General features: G+C 36.1%; 1 protein-coding gene across 5 annotated transcripts in view; it reads right to left on the reverse strand.

Annotated features, from left to right (window-relative positions):
• Positions 1-25,008, reverse strand: part of Fchsd2 (FCH and double SH3 domains 2) — a 186,166-nt gene that overhangs the window by 103,049 nt on the left and 58,109 nt on the right. For 4 of the 5 annotated variants that reach the window (XM_052157215.1, XM_052157221.1, XM_052157231.1 and 1 more), the window contains exon 4: positions 2,774-2,850. In XM_052157215.1, coding sequence (XP_052013175.1) covers positions 2,774-2,850 — 77 coding nt within the window. Of the gene's footprint in view, positions 1-585; positions 654-2,773; positions 2,851-25,008 lie in introns of those variants that run through there. The other variant, XM_052157239.1, reaches the window with a different exon arrangement.

Raw genomic sequence — 25,008 nt, forward strand, 5'->3', positions numbered from 1 at the left:
GATATCCTATTAGTACATTAAAGAAAGAAAATAATATGAAAGAGTGAAAAAACAAAGTCCTGGGAGTGGCTGTATAATCTCCCTCCCCTCCAACTATTTCTAGTCAGTAAGTATCAAGTGGCTTCTGTGCCAAGAACTATTTTAGATACAAAGGAAGCTGTCTATACTTTGAGAATAAACCCGGCAAACCCCAAAACCAAACCAATTGTAAGTCCTCTCTCTGACTTCATGCTCTTAGAAACCTCTGAAATTTCCCTCACAACCTCATTGTTACTATAACTTTCATGATTCAAATGAAGATAAATCAAGAATTCTGAAGTTCTATACTTTGGCCATAGTATACTCTACCTTAAACTATGATCATAGAGTTAATCATTACCTTCTCTACTGACGTTCTTCAATGTCTCTGTTACCTTCTGAATAAAAATGCGACCTCCCAGGCATGGTATTCAAAGCCCTTTATGATGCTTACTTATGTATTCTCTACACCCACTGCTAGGTTTACTCTGCAACCTACGGATTTCACACTAGCCATCCCGAACTTTTTTACTGTTATCCAATATTGTATTTTCCTGTGCTCCATACCTTCAACATGTTACTTCTGCTCAGATTCCTTTCACCAAGCTGTCTCCCTGGCAAAGACTTGCACATTCCTTAAGACAAAAATGCTGTAAGCCAAGATTGTTCTGTGATATGTACCCCTATAACTTCCCAATTCAACAACTGTTAACAGTGGCTACTTTCTGAGAGTCCTGAAAGATAATCTATCTTTCAAGGTCTCCAATACTAAAGTATACTTTAAGAGCTGGCTTACTATATAAAGGTAATTATATTTCTATCACTGGGTTGTTTTAATTAATAATGAATGAGAATAAAGTTCCTGCCAAGTGTCTGGCATTTAATAAATATTCAGTAACTGTTTGCTCAAAACACCTCTTACAATAAGGTTTTATAAGTGTGCCTAGGAGCACAGCCATTACCCTTCCTTCTATAGTAATCTAAACAAACTGGAATACACATCACACATTAGTTGCAATCCTGTATCAGCAACACAGACTCCTAAGGGCTGATTCACACCAGCAAAACAGAACCTGCATACTAACCACAGGCTTTATTTTATCTATTTCTTTTATTTAGAACTTGATTCCCGTATCTCTTTCCCCTCAACTGAATTGTTTGCATAGTGGTAAATCCATAAGATTTCTATTTTTATTTCCCATTTTACTTTAATATTAAAGTTATGCCATCTCTTATTTTGTGGCTCTGGAAGTTGAAGTGTGGCCCATGTAAACAACTATTGGGCTTTCTTCTAATATCATTCTACCTTCTAGACCCATTCTTAAGAAATGCTCTGATGACGTCAGTCTTTATCAATATTTCTGTACCATGCTTTCTGACTCAGGCTTTAAACACTTCATACATAGGTCTTAACTATCCTAGTTTCTTTTAAACTGTTGTTCACTGGAATCGGTCTTAATTCCAAAAAGATGGTAAATTCTGAGTTTTATACTTCTCTATCTTGTAAACTAAGGATATCTCTGAATAAAAACACCAATAAATAACTCCAAATTTTAATGCTCCAAAAGGCATCAAAGTCTAAACAAAATCACAAGGTAATGGTAGGTCACTGAGTACAAAATTTGCATTCTATTGTCACTGGCCTTCTTTAAAAGTTGCAGGTGGAACATGAATGGGTAAACTTCTGGACATCCTATTATACACAAACAATTCTAGAGTTATATGAAATACTCAAGCTCACAAAAATCTCAACTTTCAAAATTTAAGATTTACTTTTGATGAATCAATGAGCATGACAGCAGTGTAATCTTGTTTCATTACTATTGTAACAGTGTTCTATGCTCATAGGTTCATAAGAAAATAATCTGTATTTTCTGTTCTTTCAATATCATACATGCATTGATTAATATATAATTTTGGTTTAAGATATGCTGAATATGTGAATTAGATATAATCTAATTCACAAAGCTTATTTATATATGTTATGAAATATAGTTTTAAAAATAATTATGTCTTAAGAACAGAGGCAAAGAAAGAAGCAATTCTTTTAAAAGCCAGTGTTAGGCTGGAGAAATGGCTCAGTGATTAAGAGCACTGACTGCTCTCACAGAGGTCCTGAGTTCAAATCCCAGCAACTACAAGGTGGCTTACAACCACCTGTAATGAAATCGGTATATCTGATCTCTTCTGGTATATCTGAAGACAGCTACAGTGTACTTAATATAATAAACAAATCTTTTTTTAAAAAAAGGCACAGATAGGAATAATACATAATATATGATCTACTGTCCTCATTTCTGGGTATAAGCTAAAGGATCTAAAATCAGTATGCTTAAAAAAAAAAAAAAAAAAAAAAAAAAAAAGACTGGTCCCAAGAGGGGGGAAATAAAAGCCAGTGTTACATTATCTAAATAAGACCACTTTGGAAAAAAACAAGATAGGAACTGGGGTTAAGACTTAATACAAAGCACATGCCATATGGACGCCGGTACATAGAATTACCAGAACACAGACAAAAAATTAGGTGTAATCGCATGTCCTTATAATCCCAACACCAGGGAAGTGGAAAAAAGAGGTTCCCTAGGGCTTGCAGGCCATTCACCCCAGCCTTATTGGCAAACCCCAGAGCCCACAAGAGACACTGTCTCATAAAACAAGCTGATGGTACCAGAGCAATGATATATGAAGTTGACTGAACACATACACACATGCACGCACGAACTCACACACGCAAGTAGCAAAGCCACTACGTTACCTGTAATCATTCCGATCATCAGTTTTTATTCCAGGCCAATCTCTCTTCAGGTATTGACTAGCCAACTTCTGGATACCCTGTTAAAATATATATAAGGATGAGAAAAATGGGACTTATGCAATACTCATTTTATGTAACCAAACTACTTGTCTGAACCACAACTGCCATCTCAGGCTCCCAATATTACTTGGCTGAAGCATGGGACACATTACTATATTCCAGCAGCACAACTCTCATGTACCAGGAGAGGAACAGGAATAGTCACTGTGGAACAGAAAGATACACACTGGTTTCTTGACCTGAAGAGCAAACTTTGATGATGTTCCATATTTTAATGTAGATTTTAAATATCTTTTTATTAAAAACACACACATGCAGAAGAATTCACTTAAAATAGAAAAAAGTTTTTCTAAAAATATACTCACTATAACCTATACAATATCAATGTCAATAAAACAGAGTATTTATCTGTGTATATATTGAGAATTTAGGATTAGAACAGAGAAGAACCTTTTGTTGGGAAGTAGGCTAGTCATTCTAACTATTATATATTCCTTCTAGATAAACACAAATATAGTCCAATAGCAAGATTAACAAGCCCTATGTAATAGATCTTTATTTCTATATTTATACCCATAAAAAGAATACCATGCTGAAATGAATAATTATCAGAGTAACTAGAGAACAAGCACTTAAAGAATCATGCTTTACTCTGTACACAGTACCTTTCTTATAAGATCTACTGCCAAATCAACTTAGCCTAACTCATCAAATGCCTATGTTGAAACAGCATTCTTTCCATCCAAAGCATAGCAAGACTAAAGCTCCTTTGAATCTTAAATTCTTCCTGAACTTGGCAATAGCTGGGTCCCACTATTTCCAGATATGATGTATTCTGAGAACTCATCTTAACTACAATCTCCAGTACTTCCACTTAAGATCTCTTATACTCTAGGGAACCCAACTGGCAAGTCTTCCTTAGCTACATAACAGTATCTTTCTCACTTCTGAACCTTGTTCACGTTGTTTCCATTATACAAAATATCTTTCTACCATCTCTCAATCATACCTGTCACATTCTTACCTCTTGTTTTTTAATGACTCTTAGTTTTCCTAACCATACACTCATAAATATGAGCAAAAGAACAGTTTCAATGTACAAGTATTTCACTTCATTCTACTAAAATAATTTATTATACTTTATTTATAGGTTGGAATTCTAAGAATGAACTATCTTTATGAACTATTTGGTTCCCCTGAAATACAGGTCTTAAAGGAGAAGAAGGATAAATATTTGATAGTTCAGTTCTGAGCCATTATAGATTCATATTTTAAATAATGGCTGTGTTCTAATCTATTGTAATCAAATAATCTGTAGGAGGCCCTCCAAACTGGCTCCATTATCACAACCCCAAAAGGCTCTCGCTTATTCATTGCTTTCTTTTCCATTTCCTAACCAAGACCCATAGTAAGTTTTCCATGGACGTCTGAGAAACTTAGCAGCACAAGCTAGGTCTGTCCTTATCGTTTTTCTATCTTTTTAACTACTACTACACTTTCAGTTACTCTGTTATACAATCCTATTTATTCATAATTCTCATATCCTGCTACTATCTTGTTTAAATATTTTTCTGTTTGTTAACTATAAATTCCACTAGGTAGGGATTATGTTTATTTATATATTCTTATCAATAAAGTACTATATCCTCAGGCTACAACATAATGGCTAGCAGTTAGTTGTTGCTAAAATATCCAATGTCTGCATAAATTAATTCCACTTATATTACTGTTCCTAATGTAGCAATCTTTTGTGTTTTTATCATTGTAGGTTTAAAATGTTTGGATCAAAATTTCTGTGGTCCTTAATTTTAACATAGGAAAAATGATATTATGACCATTAGTTTTGACTACAAATAAATTCTTCAATATTGTCAAATTTGGCTATCCTCATGATTGAAAGGGATTATGCGTATAACTCAAAGCAATGAGAAAGATTCCCTGGAGTTTATTTCAATACCTAGTTCATACTGCACATTAATATTTGAAAAGATTGACTAAATCAAGATCCCTGAATTACAAGAACTCATTATCTGTAGAGAGAAGTAAGCAGTATAAAGCACAAAATGCCAAACAACATGCAGCTTCCAAAAATAAATATATAAATGTCCAAATAAGGAACAGATGATATAACTTTTTAAAAAATCACATATAGGTGATACAATAATTTTCAGCTTAATTAACTCTAAAGTGCTTGCAGAACATTTCACATAAAACATGGTTGGCCTAAAAAATGAGCCTCTTAAGAGAAGGGAAAGGAGCCAGGAGCAGTGGTGGCGCACGCCTTTAATCCCATACTCAGGAGGCCAGCCTGGTCTATCATGCAAATTCCAGGTTAGTGAAGGCTACATAAAGAAACCCTGCCTTGAAAAACCAAGGGGTGGGGGGCAGGGAGGAGGGAAAGAAGAGGGAAAGGCCAGCATCTATTCACATTTTCTCTTAACTCTGTGACAGAGACCTAACTGTTAAAACCACAAGGAAATAGGACACTTTATAATATTCAGAATTACTTAAGGTAATACAGTTCATAAATAGTTAAATTCTAGCCAGGCTTCTAATCCCAGTTCTTGGGAAATAGAGGTTAAGTTCTACCATAAATTTAAGGGCGGACTTGTCTACACAGCAAGTTACAGGCCTATATCAAATGACAAGTTAAACTTGAGCTAGAATCTCAAGTTCCCAAAAGTTTTTATAAAAAGACACCATTTAAAGTAGATTTTATCTAATTCTAAAGAAAAATAAAATCAATGGATTAATTTGCTAACTTTTTGTGCATTCTAAACCACTAAAGCAGTTTCTAGAGCTTTAAACCACAAAGCTGGACTGTATTAAACTGAATGAACCTTTCAGAGATGAGTTGAGGGATTCATAAACTGGACAAACAGTGAGCTCTCTAGATGAAAGACTTTATTCAAGTTAGTTCACAGAGACAGGAATCATGATTTCTATGTGCTCTACGCAGCTGTTCAAGATCTAATATGCATAGATGCTCAGAAATACTCCATGATCATTATCAGAAGGTCCTAAATAACATTTCATGCCTCTAAGAAAATTTTATATATTTAATTTAACTAGTTCACCTTCTAAATTATGCTTAAAGCTACATCATATAGATGAATGGTCTATTACAAAGAAAATTGTCCACACTAGTTAATTCGCTAAGGAAAATAAAGTTATGGCTGGCTATCCTTAAAAAGCTTTTTCTTCCATCACTCCCCTGACCCATGGGAGGAGTATTACTCTCAAAACTGGTCCACTAGGCGTATTTTTATTTACATTAACTTGAACACCATGTACAAAACATTCCTTTGACTAGCAATATAATTCCCACTGAAGCAGTGACTTCCATAAAAATGTAGTACTATCAGACAGCCTTTGGAACACCCAATGACATCCTATTCCAACTTTTTAAGAAGCTGTCAGTGTCTGATGTAAGACTTGCTTTGTTTTACCATTCAATAACACTTGCTGTATTTCCCTAACAAGTGAAGAAATACAAAGAAAGCCACTGTTAAGTAGGCACTGGGAAATGGACTGATGGTTTAACCTTCGGCCCATTCATGACACCAAGCTGAGCAGGAGTGTGCTCCTGGCTCTCCCATTCTGTGTGTAGCCATTCTTTCCACAGCAAAGGATGAAATTAAAACTTCAATTTCACTAAGATTGACATTAGGTGGATTTTTTAAATATTAGGAAACAACATTCTGTATATGCTATGCCTTTATTTCACAAAATTCCCAATGTTACATAAATGGTATTTGAAAAGTAAATACACTGCATATGGTAGATGGAAGGTGTAATAACAACCTTACCATATTCCCACATCAATCTCATATTAACAAAAGCTTTATAATTACTCTCTTTTAAATTTATTCATTTTTGTATATGCTGGGAACTGAACCTGAACCCTCTCTATAAGAGAAGTAAATGCTTTTAACTACTAAGCCATTATTCAGGCCCCAATTCTTTTGCAATTTCTTGTTTTTACAAACAGGGCCTCACTGTGTAACCCTGGCTAGCCTAGAACTATCTGCAGGCCAGGCTGTCCTGGAACATACAGAGATCTGCCTCTCTCTGCCTCCTAAGTGCTGAGATTAAAGGAGGGCATGGTGACAGCAGCCCTAAATCCAACCTTCTTAAGAAAAGATTTGAAATGATATCATTTGGTTGGTTTATAAAAGTACTGTTTTAAAGAGTTACAGTTTTTACCTTTTAATTCTCTATACTTACCATTATGTTGATTTTAGTAATGTACTTCAATTCAGTTGTTATTGTCTTTTTAAAAAAAATAGCACTTCAAACCTTTTCTTAAGAAGGTTGGAATTAGGGCTGCTGTCATGGTACCCCCTTTAGTCGCAGAACTTTGAGTGGACAGAGCTAGATGTTTTTACTACTCACATGTCTATGTAATTTTTTATTTAGATGCCTCCTGTTCTAATTTACCCACAAAATTACTTGTTCTAGTTTCTCCACCTTGCTTATTATAACTTCTTCTTTCCAACACTGAGAAACATAGCTTCTATTATCTGTGTTCTATGTATTTGTTTAATGCTGGTATCTGTATACTACATTGCAGAATTGTTAAAATATAACTATTGATCCAATAGGGATTAAACCACCAACCAAACAGTACACATGAAGGGACCCATAGATCCAGCTGCATATGTAGCAGAGGATGGCCTTATCTGGCATCAATGGGAGGGGAGGCCCTTCCTTGGTCCTGTGGGTGCTTGATGACCCAGCTTAGGGAAATTCTAGGGTGGTGAGGTAGGAGTGAGTGGGTGGGGGGGTTCCCTCATAAAAGCAGGGGAAGAGGGGAATGGGATGGGTTTGTGAAGGGGAAACTGGAAAGGAGGATAACATTTGAAAAGTAAATAAATAAAACAACCAATAAAAAAGAAATAAATATATATAAAGTTTCCACCACTTGAGAGTGGGCTGTACTAAGAGAGTGATCTGCTTACACAAAGTAGAGAATACCAAAAGGGAAGAAGCCTAGCATACACAAACACACACACACACACACACAATATATCAGTTTTGATTAAAAAAATATACAAGTAAATATATTCCAGCATGGTTTGTATTCACACCTGTAATGACTGCATTAGGAAGGATGAGGTCAGCCAGCTACACTGCAAATCTGAGGCCAGTATAGACTATACATAGTGAGACTCTCACAAATCAAACCCAAACAACAGCAAAAGTGCCTCTCCTATCTTTCTTTCATTCAATTCTGAGTAAAAGCAACATTATTATTACGATGCTTAAATCAGAATCATATAAAACATCTTTAAATGTTTTCTTAGAAGGTTCTAATACCTGGGATGTGTTGTGTGATCTTTAAACTAGCCTGTTTATACAAAATTCAGTACTACCTTAGCATATGTTGGACAGACAGCTTATCTGTCTAAAATATACATAGTTATCCACTGAATACTGATATTGTATCAATTTCACAACAGAAAGCACATGTGTTAGTACTTGGAATGTGCATCTGGTTTATACAATGCTACGGACAACATGAGCACATAACTTTGCAGCTATTTAATAAAAGGCATCCTCCTTTTAAAGAGGTACATAGTTAAATCCACCCAATGGTGAATAATAAGTACCAGTTATTTAATTATTTAAGGCTTCTTCAACCTTATCCATTGATTTTTTTTTTCTTATAGGAAAAAAAGTCTGCAACAGAAATAACTACTCAAACTTTAATCAGGAAGAAGTCTATAGAACAGAGCACTCTAATTTAGGTTTCTTCTAAAATTCCAATAGTGTCATGGCTTGGTAGTGGATAACTTTAATCCTAGAACTTAGATGCAAAAGCAAAAATCTTTGTAAATTCTAGGCTAGCATGATCTACAATCTGAGTTCCAAGCCTGGAACACCCTGAGTTTTTAAACTCGGTAAAAACCAAGTGTTTACACCTTGAGACCATGACTCAATATATAAATAAATAGATAAAATGTCATTAGCTTTTACTCTGTCTTCCATTTTTCAATAGAATTCTTATCTAAAAATAATAGCTAGGGCAGCGGTGGCGCACGCCTTTAATCCCAGCACTTGGGAGGCAGAGGCAGGCGGGTTTCTGAGTTCTAGGTCAGCCTGGTCTACAGAGTGAGTTCCAGGACAGCCAGGGCTACACAGAGAAACCCAGTATCCAAAAAACCAAAAAAACAAAAACAAAAAACAAAAATAAAAATAATAGCTATATAGTCATGGGTCTCTGGGTATTTGGGGGGGGGGGTTCCTCTCCCTCTCCTTATATTTGGTAAATTTTTTTCCACAAAGCATTGTGAAATCAGGAAAGGGGTTTGCAATACTTTCATAGTCTCTGTCATTTCCCAATAATGATTTAATTTGATAATTGGTTAAGATTTAAATTTGGTCCAGTTTATTAAAGCATTTTCAAGCCCTTGCCTAGAATGCTTTAAATCCTATGTTCTGTTCTTAGCATCTGGGGGGGGGGGAAGTACCAATTGGAAAAACACAAATTATAGTTTCTGAACTTTTAGAAAAGAATGTCTAAAATTTTAGCCTTGTCAGAATATTAATAAGTCAGCAAACATCCTCAAAGCTATACCATTTAAAATGTCTAATAAATTTACATCCTGTTTTCAGGGTGAAAAGTAGCTAGTACATATTTGAATGCCTTCATCACAACAAGATTTTTATTGGGGAGAAATGATTTGGTTTCTCTGTTTTCAACCTTAAAAAGTGTTACACTAGTCAGCATGACTGGGCTACCCACTGATGTCAAAGACAGCTGTAAAAGCAGTTCTTTCTCAAAAGCAGAAGCTGGAATGTATTTAATCAGCAAGCAAAAGGTATCTTGTGCTTGACATCAGCCATCTGGAAACAGAGGCGGAAATTCAGGAGAAATAGCTCAAATGCGTCTGAACATTCAAAACAGAGGAGAGCTGTTCTTTCATTTTCCTTGATGGATAGACAAATGCACAACTAATCACTCAAGCTAGTATCTGAGAGGTTACTGTATACACTCTGAAATGCTGCGTTAGTCATTATTCTGTTGTTGTGAAGAGATACCATGATCAAGGCAACTCTCATAAAAGAGAACATTTAATTGGGGTTGGCTTACAGTTTCTGCAGCTTAGTCCATTATTTCCACAGTGAGAAGCATGGCCACATTCAAGCAGACAAAATGCTGGAGAAGCAGCTGAGAGTTCTATATCCTGATCCATAGGTAGAGAAAAAGAGACTTTTGAAGCCTCAAAGTCCATCCCAGTGACACATTCCCTCCAATTGGCCACATCTACTCTACAAGTCCACACCTTCTAATCATTGCAATTCGTTCAAACAGTTTCACTCCCAAGTGATGCAAGCATTCAAATACCCAAGCTTATGGGGGGTGGGGGGCATTCTTATTCAAACCACCACAATGGCAAATTTCAAAATACAGCACACACCACCATACCTACTTTTTAAATGTGAATTCTAGGTATCAAACTTATGTCCTTGCAATTTCATGAGAAATGCTTTCCAGCCCATGAGCTGACATGTAATCACATAAATCTGACTTAGTTATAGTTGATCTGTGTATTTTATAACATTTTATGCATAGTTATCTTATTTTGTCAATTAGATTTTGCATTCCATATATAAGTTCTTATTCCCTTCTATAAAAGGAATAGACTTTTATAATCCAGAGGATGAGAGTTCTCTGGAACACCACAGTATAGCATTTGTATCCAACTCTTCACCAAATTTTATACTAAAGATTGGAAATATATAATTTATTCTATTTTAATGTAAAATAGAGACTACTCTAACAAAGATTCGCCAAACCAATATTTTTCATATAAAAGTACTAAATTTAAAAAAAAAAAATGCTTTCTAGCTAACATATATACAATGCTACCAACCATTAACAAATTCTAAGAAACTGCAGAATTTAACTAGTTGAACTCCTTTAAACCAATAAAAAAAATCTATCATTAAGCATACAATGCGGGTGTACCAGTCTTTTTTAGTGTTTCTTTGTGTGTGTGTGTGTGTGTGTGTGTGTGCAAGTGTCTATTCAGTTTAATTTCTCTGACTAGCCCAGCATACATAATTTCTATTAAGTAATGTTAATTTACCAAATCCCCAAAGCACTTCCTTACCTCTTTCCAACATTTATCTAAGCCTCCATCAACAATTCAGAAACATGCTCAGCATGTCTGTGCACATCTGTAATCCCAGCATTTGGAGGCTGAAGCAGTAGCATCTCAAACTCAAGGCCAGTCTGGACTACAGAGCTAGTTGAAGGGTAGCATAAGCTAAAAAAGGTGAGACCCTGTATCAAAAACCAAAACTATGCCTTAGTGGTAGAAGATTTCCCTTTTATGTGGGCAGAATAACCATTTCAAATCCAATGTAGACTACACAGTGAGTTCCAGAAAGGGAAAGAGGAGAATGAAGGAGAGAGAGAGAGAGAGAGAGAGAGAGAGAGAAGAAGAAGAAGAAGAAGAAAAAAGCACCAGACAGAAGTCATTGTCTTCACATTAAAATTAAGGTAATGAGCAACTTTTTAAAAAATCAACTATTTCTGTTCTTTGTGTTTACTTAAGCATGAATTATTAAAATTACTTTCAATATGAATTATGTTTCAAATTATAATTTTAAACTGTTAAGTTTCTGTAAATCCACTTTACTTGTCCACAGAAAACTGCTATACACTGCAATATACAAAAGCAATCCACAGCATGGGTGCTACTAGAACTCATTCATAAATTATATATATATATATATATATACACACACACACACATACATATATAATATACACACACACATATTGTACATAACAAGTGTAAGCACCCTATATTAGCGTCAAACAATAAGGTGAATACTTGAGAAGATACCCAAAGTCAACCTCTGGCCTTCATATACGTGCATTTATACTGCATACATAGGATCACACACGCAAAGGTAAAGCAAAGTAAACTCAATGTGCATGTGTATAGCCATCACAAACTAAATGTAGATGAACAGCAGAAACTTCCTAATAGTAATATGTAGGTCAAAAACCTCCAAAATTCTTGTACAAATCTACCAATGGAAATGAACTTGTTGCCATTTGAGGACCTTAGACATTTCTTCTTTCCTTCCTTCCTTAGGTATTTAAGTTTCTCACATAAGTGCAGTAGGCTGTTAGAAAACATTAATCAACACTTAACAATTTATAGAAGGATGAACATAAATCATTTTTAAAATTTCTTTTAAAATTGTCACATCCCTAGTTAATATTCATGAGGATAATTTCACAAAAGCAGTTACAAAATGAAGGCAGAGGAACAAGGCTATATATAGATACACCAATGTAAGAAAAAGGAAATTTCTCTTTTCTTAAAAAAGAGAAAATAGGTTCAATAAAAATGTTTCCTAAATAACAATTTCATAATTTTTTAACCAAATCATTCATTACTCAGAATGATTTGGAGAACCAGATAATGGTACAGAAAGCTGAGTTCATTTGGTTCAGACAGGTGGCTAGTCTAGAGCTCTGTTAGCAGCCCAAACCCACCCACAATAGCCCTAAAGACGATTATGCAAATGCCAGCTACTGAGCATTTTCCCAGGAACAGGAGAAGGGTTCCTAGTAGAAGCTGCAATTGTTCAGCAATCATGTGGAAAAACAAGCAGAGTTGTGTTGGGGATATTTTTCTATCCCCCTTAATTGCTGAAGGCAGAATGTTTTTATTAAGAGAACTACTTCAGAATGTATAAGATATATAAACACTTACACATACACACGTGTATCTATTTGGTGTACATTTTTCAAAAACCACGAGCAGTTTATCCCACTCTCATCCCCAAGGTCCCCTGGCTGAACATTCTATTATCCCTTCTTATCAATGCCAGAGCTCATCTGTTAGGTACCTGTTCCCTTGCCAATAAGACAAACAGAAATTTAGAAACCTTTTAACATTTTGCTTTGCACCTTGTTTTACTTTTAAAACAGTCTTCATTTCCTTTCTCATTAGGGACACGATGTAACAGGTGAAACCCATAAGAAATACAATACTGACAAGCCAACACTATTACTTAGCTGCATGCTATTAATGTTCTGATGTAAAGTCATCAGGGTCTTCAGTCTCTAAATAGGATAGTTTTCAAGCAGCCTGCTTCTAACATCTCATTTTATGATTCTCTCTAAAATTAAATGGACTGGGCTTGGTAGCATATGCCTTTAATCTTGGGGCTGGGAAGGCAGAGAAGACAGGTAGATCTCTGTGAGTTGAAGGTCAGCCTAATCTACAAAGAGAGCTCTAGGCCAACAACCTGAGTTTAATCTCTAGGACTCACCTGGTAGAAGGAAAACTTCCATAGTGAGACCATTTATTGAAAGAGAGAGAAAGAGAGGGAGATGGTGAGAGGGAGAGAGAGAGACAGAGACAGAGACAGAGACACAGAGACACAGAGACAGAACTAATGGTCTTTCACATTTTCTTCTGGTGTGATTTCTGATTATACAACATTCAAAAACAATATACATGCATTTATTCCCCCACTCTGTCCTACTTAACCCTCAGCTCTGTCTTCTGTATTAGACGAGACACTGCTTATTTGACTAAGCTATTAAGTACAATTTCTTTTGTTACTGTGGTGGAACTCAAAGGTTTCCATAACTCTTATGCTGCAAAATGTTACAAAGTTCTGCTAAATACATTTAAGGAAGGATTTTATTTAAAAACTTATATGCAGTGAGTATGAGATTCATCACAGATATAATCTTACATATATTCAATTCATATAATATATAAATATGTTACTTTAAAACAAGATACTATAACTTAAAAGTTGAATAAAGACTACAAACATATACCCCACTATTCATGGAACAGATTGGTATCTTTAAGAGCTCTTTTCAAAATGATTTTGCCAGTTTTGAAATGATTGCTCCTTATGGGAACAAAGAACTTTAATTGTGTCTCTTATTGCACTACAGGGTGTTTAATGTCATTCATAAGTTCATTCATTAGTCCTAAATTCAAACAAATGTGTAAGTCACAATCACAGTTTAAAAAGAGTACACACCTTGGTTAGGAAATTATTTAGTTAAAAAAAAGGGGGTGGGCTTTTGTAAATTCTAACATAGGTATGCAGTAGAAGGGCAAATGTAATACATTCTATTTCCTGTTCAAAGCTCAGAATACCCAAGATACAATTCACAGACCACATGAAGCTCAAGAAGGAAGACCAAAGTATGGATGCTTCAATTCTTTCTTAGAAGGGGAAACAAAATACTCATGGGAGAAAATATGGAAACAAAGTGTGGCACAGAGACTGAAGGAAAGGCCCTCCAGAGACTGCCCCATCTGGGGGTCCATCCCATATACAGTCACCAAATCTAGACACTATTGTAGATGTCAAGAAGTGCTTACTGACAGGAGCCTGAATTAGCTGTCTCCTGCAAGGCTCTACCAGAGCCTGACAAATACAGAGGAGGATATTTGTAGCCAACCAATGGACTGAGCACGGGGTCACCAATGAAGGAGTCAGAGAAAGGACTGAAGGAGCTAAAGGAGTTTGCAACCCCACAGGAAGAACAATATCAACCAACCAGACTTCCTAGGGGACTAAACCACCAACCAAGGAGTACACATGGAGTGACCCATGGCTCCAGCTGCATATGTAGCAGAAGATGGCCTTGTTGGGCATCTATGGGAGAAGAGGCCCTTCCTTGGTCCTATGAAGACTCAATGCCCCAGTGTAGGGGAATGCGAGGGTAGGGAGGCCAGAGTGGGTGAGTGGGTGGGGGAATACCCTCATAGAAACAGGGGGAGGGGGATGGAATAGGGGGTTTCCGGAGGGGAAACCAGGAAAGATGATAAAATTTGAAATGTAAATAAAGAAAATATCCAATAAAAGAAAAAAATAAAATTAAAAAAAGAAAAAAAATTTTAACATACCAAGGATGGCTAAAAATTTAAAAGACCATAGCACATGTGAGCAAAAATGCAGAGAAACTGCTACTGGAAATGCAAAATGGTAGAACCACTTCAGAAGTCAGTTTAGGTAGATTCTGAAAATATCAGTAAATTAAATTGGCTATAAACCCAAGAAAACTAAAAGCATATGTCCACTTAAAAACTTGTACACAGCTGGGAAGTGGTGGCACATGCCTTTAATCTCAGCACTTAGGAGGCAGAGGCAGGCAGATTTCTGAGTTCAAGGCCAGCCAGGGCTACACAGAGAAGCCCTGTCCTGGGGGGAGGGAGGAACGAGGAGGGAACAAAACAAAAAACTTGTACAGGACAGGCCAATAGGATGGCTCAGCAGGTAAAGGTACATGCTACCAAGTCTAACAACTTGAGTTTGATCTCCAGGACTCAGTGAAAGGAAGAAACTAACTCCTGCAAGTTGTCCTCTAACTTCCATATGTGGGCACAAACAAGTATAATTAAAACAAAACAATAACAAAAAACCTTGCAGGCATGGTGGCATATGCCTTTACTCCCAGACGCTTACTATAGTAAGAGGCAAAGGCCCCTTACAGTAAACTTCTCTAGTCCAAGGTCTGGGCTGCTCTTCCCCCAGTTCCCCTTCCCTATATAATCCAGCCATTTTGGTTACTAGACCCCTTTCTCTCCGGTGCCCTGCTCCTCCTATGGCCCCCTCAGAGTCATGTTCACTTTGGACCGTCCTCTATTCAGATGTCTATTTTGTGTATTGCTGAATTGCTTTAGTACTTTTATGGATCACTGGAGCAAGAAATGGTACAAAGATGATAATAGCCTAACCTTGTTTGCATCCGTTCTATCTTTTCAACATAGAAAAGATTTTGACAAGCTATTGCCATCTGGCATAACACCTGCTTTTGTGAATAAAATTTTATTAGATGTCAGCCACACCCATTTACCTACATGTTATCTATGGTTAATGTTTGTTTATGGAGTAGTTGCTAGAGACCCTTTGATCTGTAAAGCCAAAATTTAAGCTCATAGTTAGAACTTTTAATGCAACTTCCCCAATAATTCATCTTACTAGGTTTTCTAAATTATCCATTCACAATTTGGTGAGAGACAGAGATAGAGACACAGAGGGGAGGAATGGAGGAAGAGAGAGAGAAAGAGAGAGAGACAGACAGACAGACAGATACATAGACACACACAGAGACACAAAGTGGGAGGAACAATATTTTAAAACAAACAGTTGTAATGCACACAGGGTAACAAAATTACAGCCTTTTGACAATTTTAGTAAGTGAAGTCTGGAACACAGTTATAGCCATTTGTTTCCCAACACTCTATGGTTGCTTTCATTCTCCATTAATAAAGACATTTAAATTGGCAGAGATCATATGACATTGAAAATATCAAATATTTACTGTTTTGTCCTTTGGGAGTGAGAGATGCTCTGGATGGCTAAGCATCGCCCATCCAAATGACCTTTCTTTCTTGTCCTTCCTCTAATTATTCATTAAAGTTAGGACTGAGGTAATTAAGCACTCTTCCCTTACACTGCTGCCTTACACTCTCTGCAGCCTGCTGAGGGCTGGGATTATATGTATGAACCACTGCACCATCTTTATTTAACAGTTTTTAAAGTGATACATTTATATAAGAAGCAATAATCAGCTGGGTGTGGTGGCACATACCTGCAATCTTAGCACTCTAGAAGTTCATGATTATGAACTATGAGGCCAGCTTGGGCTACAGAGTAAGTTTAATGTCAACCTGGGCTGCACAGCAAGACTGTCTCATAAAGTCACAAATAAAGAGCCCCACAGAAACCAAAGAAACCAACGAGTCTGTGAGGTCATTATACTCCTTTATGAATTATAAATGCAAAACCTAGAAAATAGAAGGATATCCTGCTATTCTGAGAATGATCCCTTACTGTTAAACACCTCTTAAATAATTTCCTTTGATTTTTTTAAAATTCCTTTGCAAATATACATAATGAATACAATTTCTTTAAAAAAAACTGTTAACAAGCATAAGCTGCAATTTGTTTTTAAATCTTCGACTTTAGAACAATAGTGCTAGATTATTTTGAGCACTTACTGATGTATCAGCAAGTACTTGGGTTCTGCCCTTCATAAACTGTGATCGGAAAGAAGGGAATCATGATGCATCTCCATGGTGAGTTTCTATTCTAGCTGAAGTCTTCCAAATACTTTCAAAGCAAGCAATGCTTCTGACATCTAATGGTATGAAGGAATTTGCCAACAAAAACAAAACTTTAGAAACCATGGCCTTAAGTACTAAAAACTGTAAGTACAAAGTGCTAGCTTTAAGCCACAAAATATTCAGGAAAGTTATTAAAATAATTATGAAACATGTTTTTTATTTCATTTTTTTGTTTACTCATTTAGATGATGAGATAGACCCCAGGGCTTCACACAACCTAAGCACTTTACCACTGAACTACACCCTCAGCCAAGTATCTTTAATCACTCTTTTTAAATAAATGGTTTTTATTCTTTTACATATGAGTGCTTTGCCTGCATGTCTATCTGATAATCATGTGTGTGCCTGGTGCCTTGTGGTGGCGAGAAAGTGATGTCGGATCCCCTGGAACTGGAGTTATAGATAGCTGTTAATCACTATGTGAATGCTTGGAATTGAACCTGGGTCCTCTGGATGAACAGACTGCAAGAGTTCTTAACCACTGAGCCACTCTCTCCAGCTCAAAATACTTTTTTTAAAAATTGTTTTATGTGTGCAGAAACCATGTGCTCATATTTATTAAATGCTCACCGAATTGCAATATTTAAGCTGGTAAAAAAAAAAATTTGCTTGAATAAATAACATTTGTTAATTCTTCATTAAAAACAAGTGTCTTGAGTCAATGTTTGATTCATTTTTATTAGTTTTATGAAAACTAAGAGCATAATTTTGCTAAATTACATGAAGTATTTTTTTAAAAAGATGAAAAGTAAGTCACTATATAGATAACAGAACTGGATCCTAAAAAAAGAAAAGGCTTACAAACTACTTAAATCAAAGTTTGGGTCAGAAAAGATGGCTTACCAGGTAAAAGCATTTGCTGCACAAATCTGACAAACAAGTTTGACCCATAAAACCCATGTGCCCAAGTTAGAGTTTCTATTGCTGTGACAAAACACTGTGACCAAAAACAATTGGAGAGCAATGAGTTTATTTCTACTTATATGACTTGGGTCACATTCTATTGCTGAGGAAAGTCAGGGCAGGAACTCAAGGCAGAAACTGAAGCAAAAGTCATGGAAAAATGTTGCTTACTGGCTTGTTCCCCACATACACATACACATGCCCAGAATGGCACCACCCACAGTGAGATGGGCTCTCGCGAATCAATCTTAGCTTGTCCATAGGCCAAGCTGGTAGGGCATTCTCTCAGCTGAAGCTCCCAATGACACCAGCCTTTGTAAAAGTGACAAAAACAAAACAATCACACAACTAACCAAGCCACAGTGACATTAGTCAGCTGACTCCTGTAAATGACCTCTGTATTCACACACATAACATACCCACATATACATACACACATACAATAAAATTTTTAAAAATAAATGTACATTTTATTAAAATTATTAATGTATAAGGATATTAAGGAGTAATTTACACTATAGGAACAACTGTTGTTCTCAATTTTTGGTAAAAATACAGCTAAAATTATTTTAAATTTTATGTATGTGAAATCTTCTGCCTGTATATATGTATGTGCATTTCCGGTATGCCTGGTACCCTCAGAGGTCAGAAGAGGACATCAGATCCTCTGACTAGAATTACAGATGGCTGTACAGCACCATGGGGGTGTTGGAAATAGAACCAGTGCTTTTAACTGATGAGCCCTCTCTCCAGACCTCCATAAAGACACATTTTTTAACACATTTCTCTAATGAAGAGTAACATCAGTGTCTACCCTAAATGTTAATATCTACAGGAAGAAAGCATCCTTCATTTCTCACACACCCAGTTTTATAAGGCGTTAAGTACTATACTAAGTATTAGAAATGTTCATAAGCAAAGTGGAATCCTGCATGCCAGGACTTTACATATACAGAGTACAGCAAAAACACTCACACAGAATGATTCTTAGGAAGTGTTATGGTCCCCTCTTTTTTGAGTTATTTTTATTATTTTATGTATATAAGTGTATGGTCTGCATGTATGTATGTGTACCATATGAGACTATCAGAAGAGGGCATCACATCACTCAAGATGGGTGAGATGTTTGTAAACTACCATGTGGGTGCTGGGAAACAGATTTAGGTCCTCTTAATCACTGAGACAGCTCTATAGCTCCTGGTTCTGTCTTTTAAATAATAATAATAATTATTATTATTATCATCAACTAATAAATGGATAGATGGACAGACAGATAGGATGCTAGTCTCTATTGGCATTAACCTTATTTGCTGGGAGGGTTTTAAAGCTGTAATAATTTAGTGGCTTTGTTTGTTTAATCTGCTTGAGGCTATTAATAGACAGGAATGGGTGTACTCATCATTCTGAATCTCTAGATAAAATTCTTAAGTCCCTGAAACTTCCATGAGAAGTTTCTGGTGTTTCCTTGTTTCAGCTATTAAATAATCTCAGGGGAATAAAATGGTACAGTTTAGTGTAGATTGCATTCTCTGATTAAAATAAGAAATACAAACACCAAAATTATACAGAATTTAGGATTTGGAAAAGGTAGATAGTTAAGGTTTGGCTAGTTTTTACTTAGAATTTACAAAGTTAAACTGTAAGAGGAAGAAGAAAAACTATAAATATGAAAGATTGACTTATTAGAAACTGACCCCTGTAGTCTGCAGAGTGACAGAGAAAAAGAGTGCAGGTTTTTAACCAGACACTAAGGCTCAGACAGTACCAAGGCCACTTTTCTGAACCTACATCTTCAATTTTAAAATGAGATAATAGTCCAGAACTGATAGTGTCGGTGTAATGATTTTAAATACAGTATGGTGAAGAGCTGCCTCTGAGGCTAAGAATACATACTGCTCTAGCCGGGCGGTGGTGGCGCACGCCTGTAATCCCAGCACTCTGGGAGGCAGAGGCAGGCAGATTTCTGAGTTCAAGGCCAGCCTGGTCTACAGGACAGCCAGGACTATACAGAGAAACTCTGTCTCGAAAAACAAACAAACAAACAAAATGTAAATAGGAGAGGGACTAGGCGGAGAGGAGAAAGGGGAAACTGTAGCAAGGATGTAAAATAAATTAAAAAATCTATACAAAAAATAATAAAAATAAACAAAGATAGATAAAATAGTTATACCATCTACTCCATCTACCATTAATTTAGTTGTTAGCATCTTTTCAATCACATTGTATAAGTAGCTACACTAAAAAGTTCAAACTTATATCTGGATAGGAAAATCTTACTGAGCTATATATTGGTTCCACAGAGCTGCTAAAAGAAAGCTCCATTAATGGGTGTTTTCATTTATTGATTGATTGATTGATTGGTTGGTTGATTGATTATATGTGAGTACACTGTAGCTGTCTTCACACCAGAAAAGAGCATCTGATTCCATTACAGATGGTTGTGAACCACCATGTATATGGTTGCTGGGAACTGGACTCAGGACCATTAGAAGAGCAGTCAGTGCTCTTAGCCTCTGAGCCATCTCTCCAGCCCTAATGGGTGTTTTCAAGACAAGAAAAATGTATGTTTTCCCAGTTCCTGAGGTTAGCAGTCTGAAACTGCAGCCTTCTTTGTGAATGAGAGGATCTGTCTGGGCATCTTTATTGATACATGGGGACAGCCAGTTATCCTTGACATTGCTGATTCACAGACTCATCGCCCCAGTTTCTGCCTCTATCTTCACATGCCTTTCTTCACTCTGTGAATCCCTATATATGAATGTCCCCATTGAGAACACCAGTCACTGAATTAGGGTCAGCCTACTCTAACCCATCGGTAAAGTTACTCTTACAGATAAGGTCACATTCACATGTTCTGCTAGATACAGTTTAAGGTCCCACTACCAACCCACTAGAAAACCTTACTTGCTTTCATGAATGCATAAAATAACTTAAAATTAAGTCACCTCTAAACTAAGATTTTAAAATGACTATATGACCTGAGGTCTTTACTTATCTTACTATACACTTTTACTCCTATTACTAAAGATACTGTATAATAAGTTGTCTAACTTCATGTCTAAGAAAACATGAAGTTTACATAAAGATATATACTACATAAATCCAATTGCTTCTATGTCTTAATTGTAATTATAAAATAATCAAAATGATTGAGAAAGACACTGTAAGGAAAAAGGTGTTAGGCAATCAGAGCATGACTTTAGGACAATGTAACTGAGATACACTGTTCCATAGGAATATGTAGGCAATATATAAAGAAAATAATTGATTAAGAAAACATCTTAAGCCCAGCATAGTGGCATAAGCCTTTAATCCCAGCACTTGGGGTCTATGAGTTCAATGCTAGTCGGATCTACAGATCGAATTCCAGGACAACCTGGAATGTTACAGAGAAACCCTGTCTTGAAAAACAAAAAAGAAAATATCTGAACTAATTGTTTAAGAAAGCAGTTAAACTGTATTAGCAATTAAGCACAGACCTGCCTTTGTGATCATTCCTGCCCTCACATGGACAGTCCAAAGCCATACTAGACATATTCAAGGTATTCTGGGGAAGAAAGGGTGTTCAGTAACACAGGCTGGTTCTGGACACAGGGCATTTTCATTTACCCATTCACTTTCAAAGTGTTCCGTTATACAGCAGTTTTTTAATACACCTGTTGAATTCATTTCTGGATTAAGTAGCACTTTAACTGGACCCTGACAAGATAAATAAGTGGCTTTAAAAGAGTCCAAATGAAACACTGACTAAAGTAAATATTAATAATCCAAATAAAAGCAAATAGCAAATCTATTGCTTTGCAACGAACAGCTTATCAGCAGCAATAAAAAGTAGACCTAATGACTATCTGATAAAATCTGATAATAAATAAAACTAAGTATTTATGCTTAAAATATGAGAGGATCACAGCAGGAAGCCATTAAAAGATAGAGATAATATATTTCATTCTTTAAAGATTTTTCTTAAGCTCCAAATACAGATTATAATATTTATAATATATTAGTACACAGGAAATAATAGAAATAAAAATGTTTCTATCACTTTAAAATCTTCATTGACAGGATATACAATCAAAATATGGATGTTGGGAGTATACAGCACAGTAACTGCACTGCACATACAAGGCTGAGTTTAATTCCCAAAACCACCAAAAGGAGGAGGAGGAGGAAAAGGAGGAAGAGGAGGAGGAGGAAGAGGAAGAGGAGGAGGAGGAGGAGAAGGAGAAAGAGGAGGAGGAGGAAAAAGGAGTTGATGGGGGAAACAAAGTGAGGAGGAGGAGAAGTCAATTCTTACTCAGATAATCCTACAAAAGACAGGAAGAAATATCTGTTAAAAACAATGAACTCTGAACTCAGAAAGGGCAAAAACTGAACCAACTTCATGTAAAAAAAAAATCTAAAATGGGGAAATATATACGCAGAAAGCAGATGAGATATATCAAGGGCAGAGAAAAGAAACAGTGGGGAATTATCTAACACATACAGATTCTGTCTGAAGTGATATTATCTTCTGAAAATGATAATGATGGTTGTTCAACACTGTTCAACATTCACTGAACCATGCACTTAAAAATGGCCCAAATGATAAATTTTGTCCCAAATATATTTCACCATCATTTTAAAATTTAAGTCATGAAATTTACGTCCCTCCCAAATAACCCTCATCATATTTACTTGTCAATTTATATTATATGCCTTTTAAACAGTTTTGTCCACAAGCTTATTTACAGAGTACCTTGAGGCAGCTAATTATTATTTTCCCAAGTTACATGAATAGATTGTGTATCCTTTCATTTTACTGAGATATCTCCTCCAAATAAAATGATAAAATTGAGTTTCTGGCCTCAAAATCATAAATATCAGTACTCTCGGACGCTACACAAAGAGATGGACATGATGGCAAAGGTCTTTAATCCCCACACTTGGGAGGCAGAGGCAGGCATATCTCAGAAGGGCGGAGAGGGAAGGAGGGACACAGAAAGACAGGGAGATTTTAAAACTGGTGTGTCAGTCTCTACCTCTGTCTCTATATCCCTAACTGTAATTTTTTTCAAAAAGTATTATTTGTCTCCCAAGATTCTCAAGTTCATCTATAATCAACAATAAAGGGAAAAAAAACCATGACTATGGCAAACTTGTTTCTTCAACTTTGTTTAAATGAACCAATTTAGCACTTCAGAATTCAGAGTACTAATTATAACATGATAGAACAATTTAGTTTTACCCTATTTTATTGTTATTATTAGAAATTAATAATTTTCAAAACCTGAAACTACATTTTTCAGTCACTGAATAAACATTCAGCAAACATTTAACAGTATAATAGAACAGTAAATGATATGATATATACAAGAAGCTATGACTAGGGCACATTAGAGAGTTCTCAAATACAGAGCAGCTAATGAAATCCTAAAGCAGGATGACACTTGGTCTGCACCTTGAATGGCACAACGAAACTACTCAGGGAAATGCAGAAGTGTCTTTGTAACACACACACACACACACACACACACACCAAATGAACGTAACTAAAAAAAAATAGAGACAGGGTCTAACTATATAGCCCTGGCCAGACAGCAAGTCAACACATAGACCAGGCCAGCCTGAAATATAGAGATCTTCCTACCTATGCCTCTCAAGTGCAAGGATTAAAGGTATGTACCTTCATACCGCGATACAAATCTTTTTAAAAATATATGAAACACATAAAACTAAAATGTATGAAAATAACTAGCAGAATACCTAATAAAAAGGATTTCCAGCATAAAAATTGGGGGATGGCTTCAGCAGCCTTAAAGATCTGTATTTGGGGAGCTAGAGACACAGCTCAGGGGTTAAGAACACTTGTTGCTTTTCCAGAGAGGACTTGGGTTTGGTTCCCTCAACTCAAAGGCAGCCTACAACTATTATAGCTCCATTTCCAAGGGATCTGATACCCCTTTCTGGCCTCCACAGGCACCAGGCACATGGCACACATGGTGCACAGGAAAAACAACCACACATATAAAATAAAAATAAATAAATCTTAGAAAAATATTTTTAACAAAATTTATTAGTTACATAATTCTTCCAGAATAACAGCTGTTCTTGTCTCATTTTCAAGTAGAAGAATCACTTGAAATCTTATTTTTTAGATACCTACCAGCTCTATGTACCAGAATTCTACTCAGTTTCCACAAACCTTACAATATCCATCACTAAGGCTCCATAGAACATAATAAAATAGTTGGGCATGATAGATGATACCTATTATCCCACTCTTGGGGAAACAAGGAGACTACTGAAAATATAAAGATAGGCTGAGCTACACAATGAATTGGGCCAGCCTGAGCTATACTAAGAGGCCCTGTCTAAAAACTAAATAAAATAAGTGAAGTTTCCTGGCTGTACTTTCTTTTATTAACTGTTGTTAACTATTAAATCTTTAAAAATTCTGGCAATATAAAAACAATGACTCTCTGTCCACGACGATGAAAACTCGTGGATGCAGAATAGATAGGCTTACCTCTCTCTCAAGTAATCCTTACTAACAGAAGAATTCTTACTATATTAACCAGATATTGTATCAAACTTTGCTTATATTCTCAGAAATCCTATCCCAAAGTCAGTTCTACCTTATTTCCACCAAGAGTAAATACCTCTAAAAGCCAAGCTCCTATTCTGTGTTCCTGCAAGAATCACCCAGAGGTTTTTGGTTTTGGTTTTTTTTTTTTTAATGAATGCAAATGTTATCATTGGTTCAAAGGCAAGACTCAATAAAAATAGTGCCATTTGAGGAAGTGGTTTTAAACATGTTCAATTTTTTTTTAAGATTTATTTGTTTATGTATATGAGTACATTGTAGCTGTACAGATGGTTGTGAGCCACCATGTGGTTGCTGGGAATTGAACTCAGCGACTCTGCTTGCTCCAGTCCACTCGCTCCAGCTCAAAGATGTATTTATTTATAATATGTGAGTACACTGTAGCTTCTGGTGTGTGGTACGTCAGACACACCAGAAGAGGGCATCAGATCTCATTATGGATGGTTGTGAGCCACCATGTGGTTGCTGGGATTTGAACTCAGGACCTTTGGACGAACAGTCATGCTCTTACCCACTGAGCCATCTCACCAGCCCCTTAAATGTGTTTAATTATA

The sequence above is a fragment of the Apodemus sylvaticus genome, chromosome 1 (assembly GCF_947179515.1).
Source record: "Apodemus sylvaticus chromosome 1, mApoSyl1.1, whole genome shotgun sequence".
NCBI lineage: Eukaryota > Metazoa > Chordata > Mammalia > Rodentia > Muridae > Apodemus > Apodemus sylvaticus.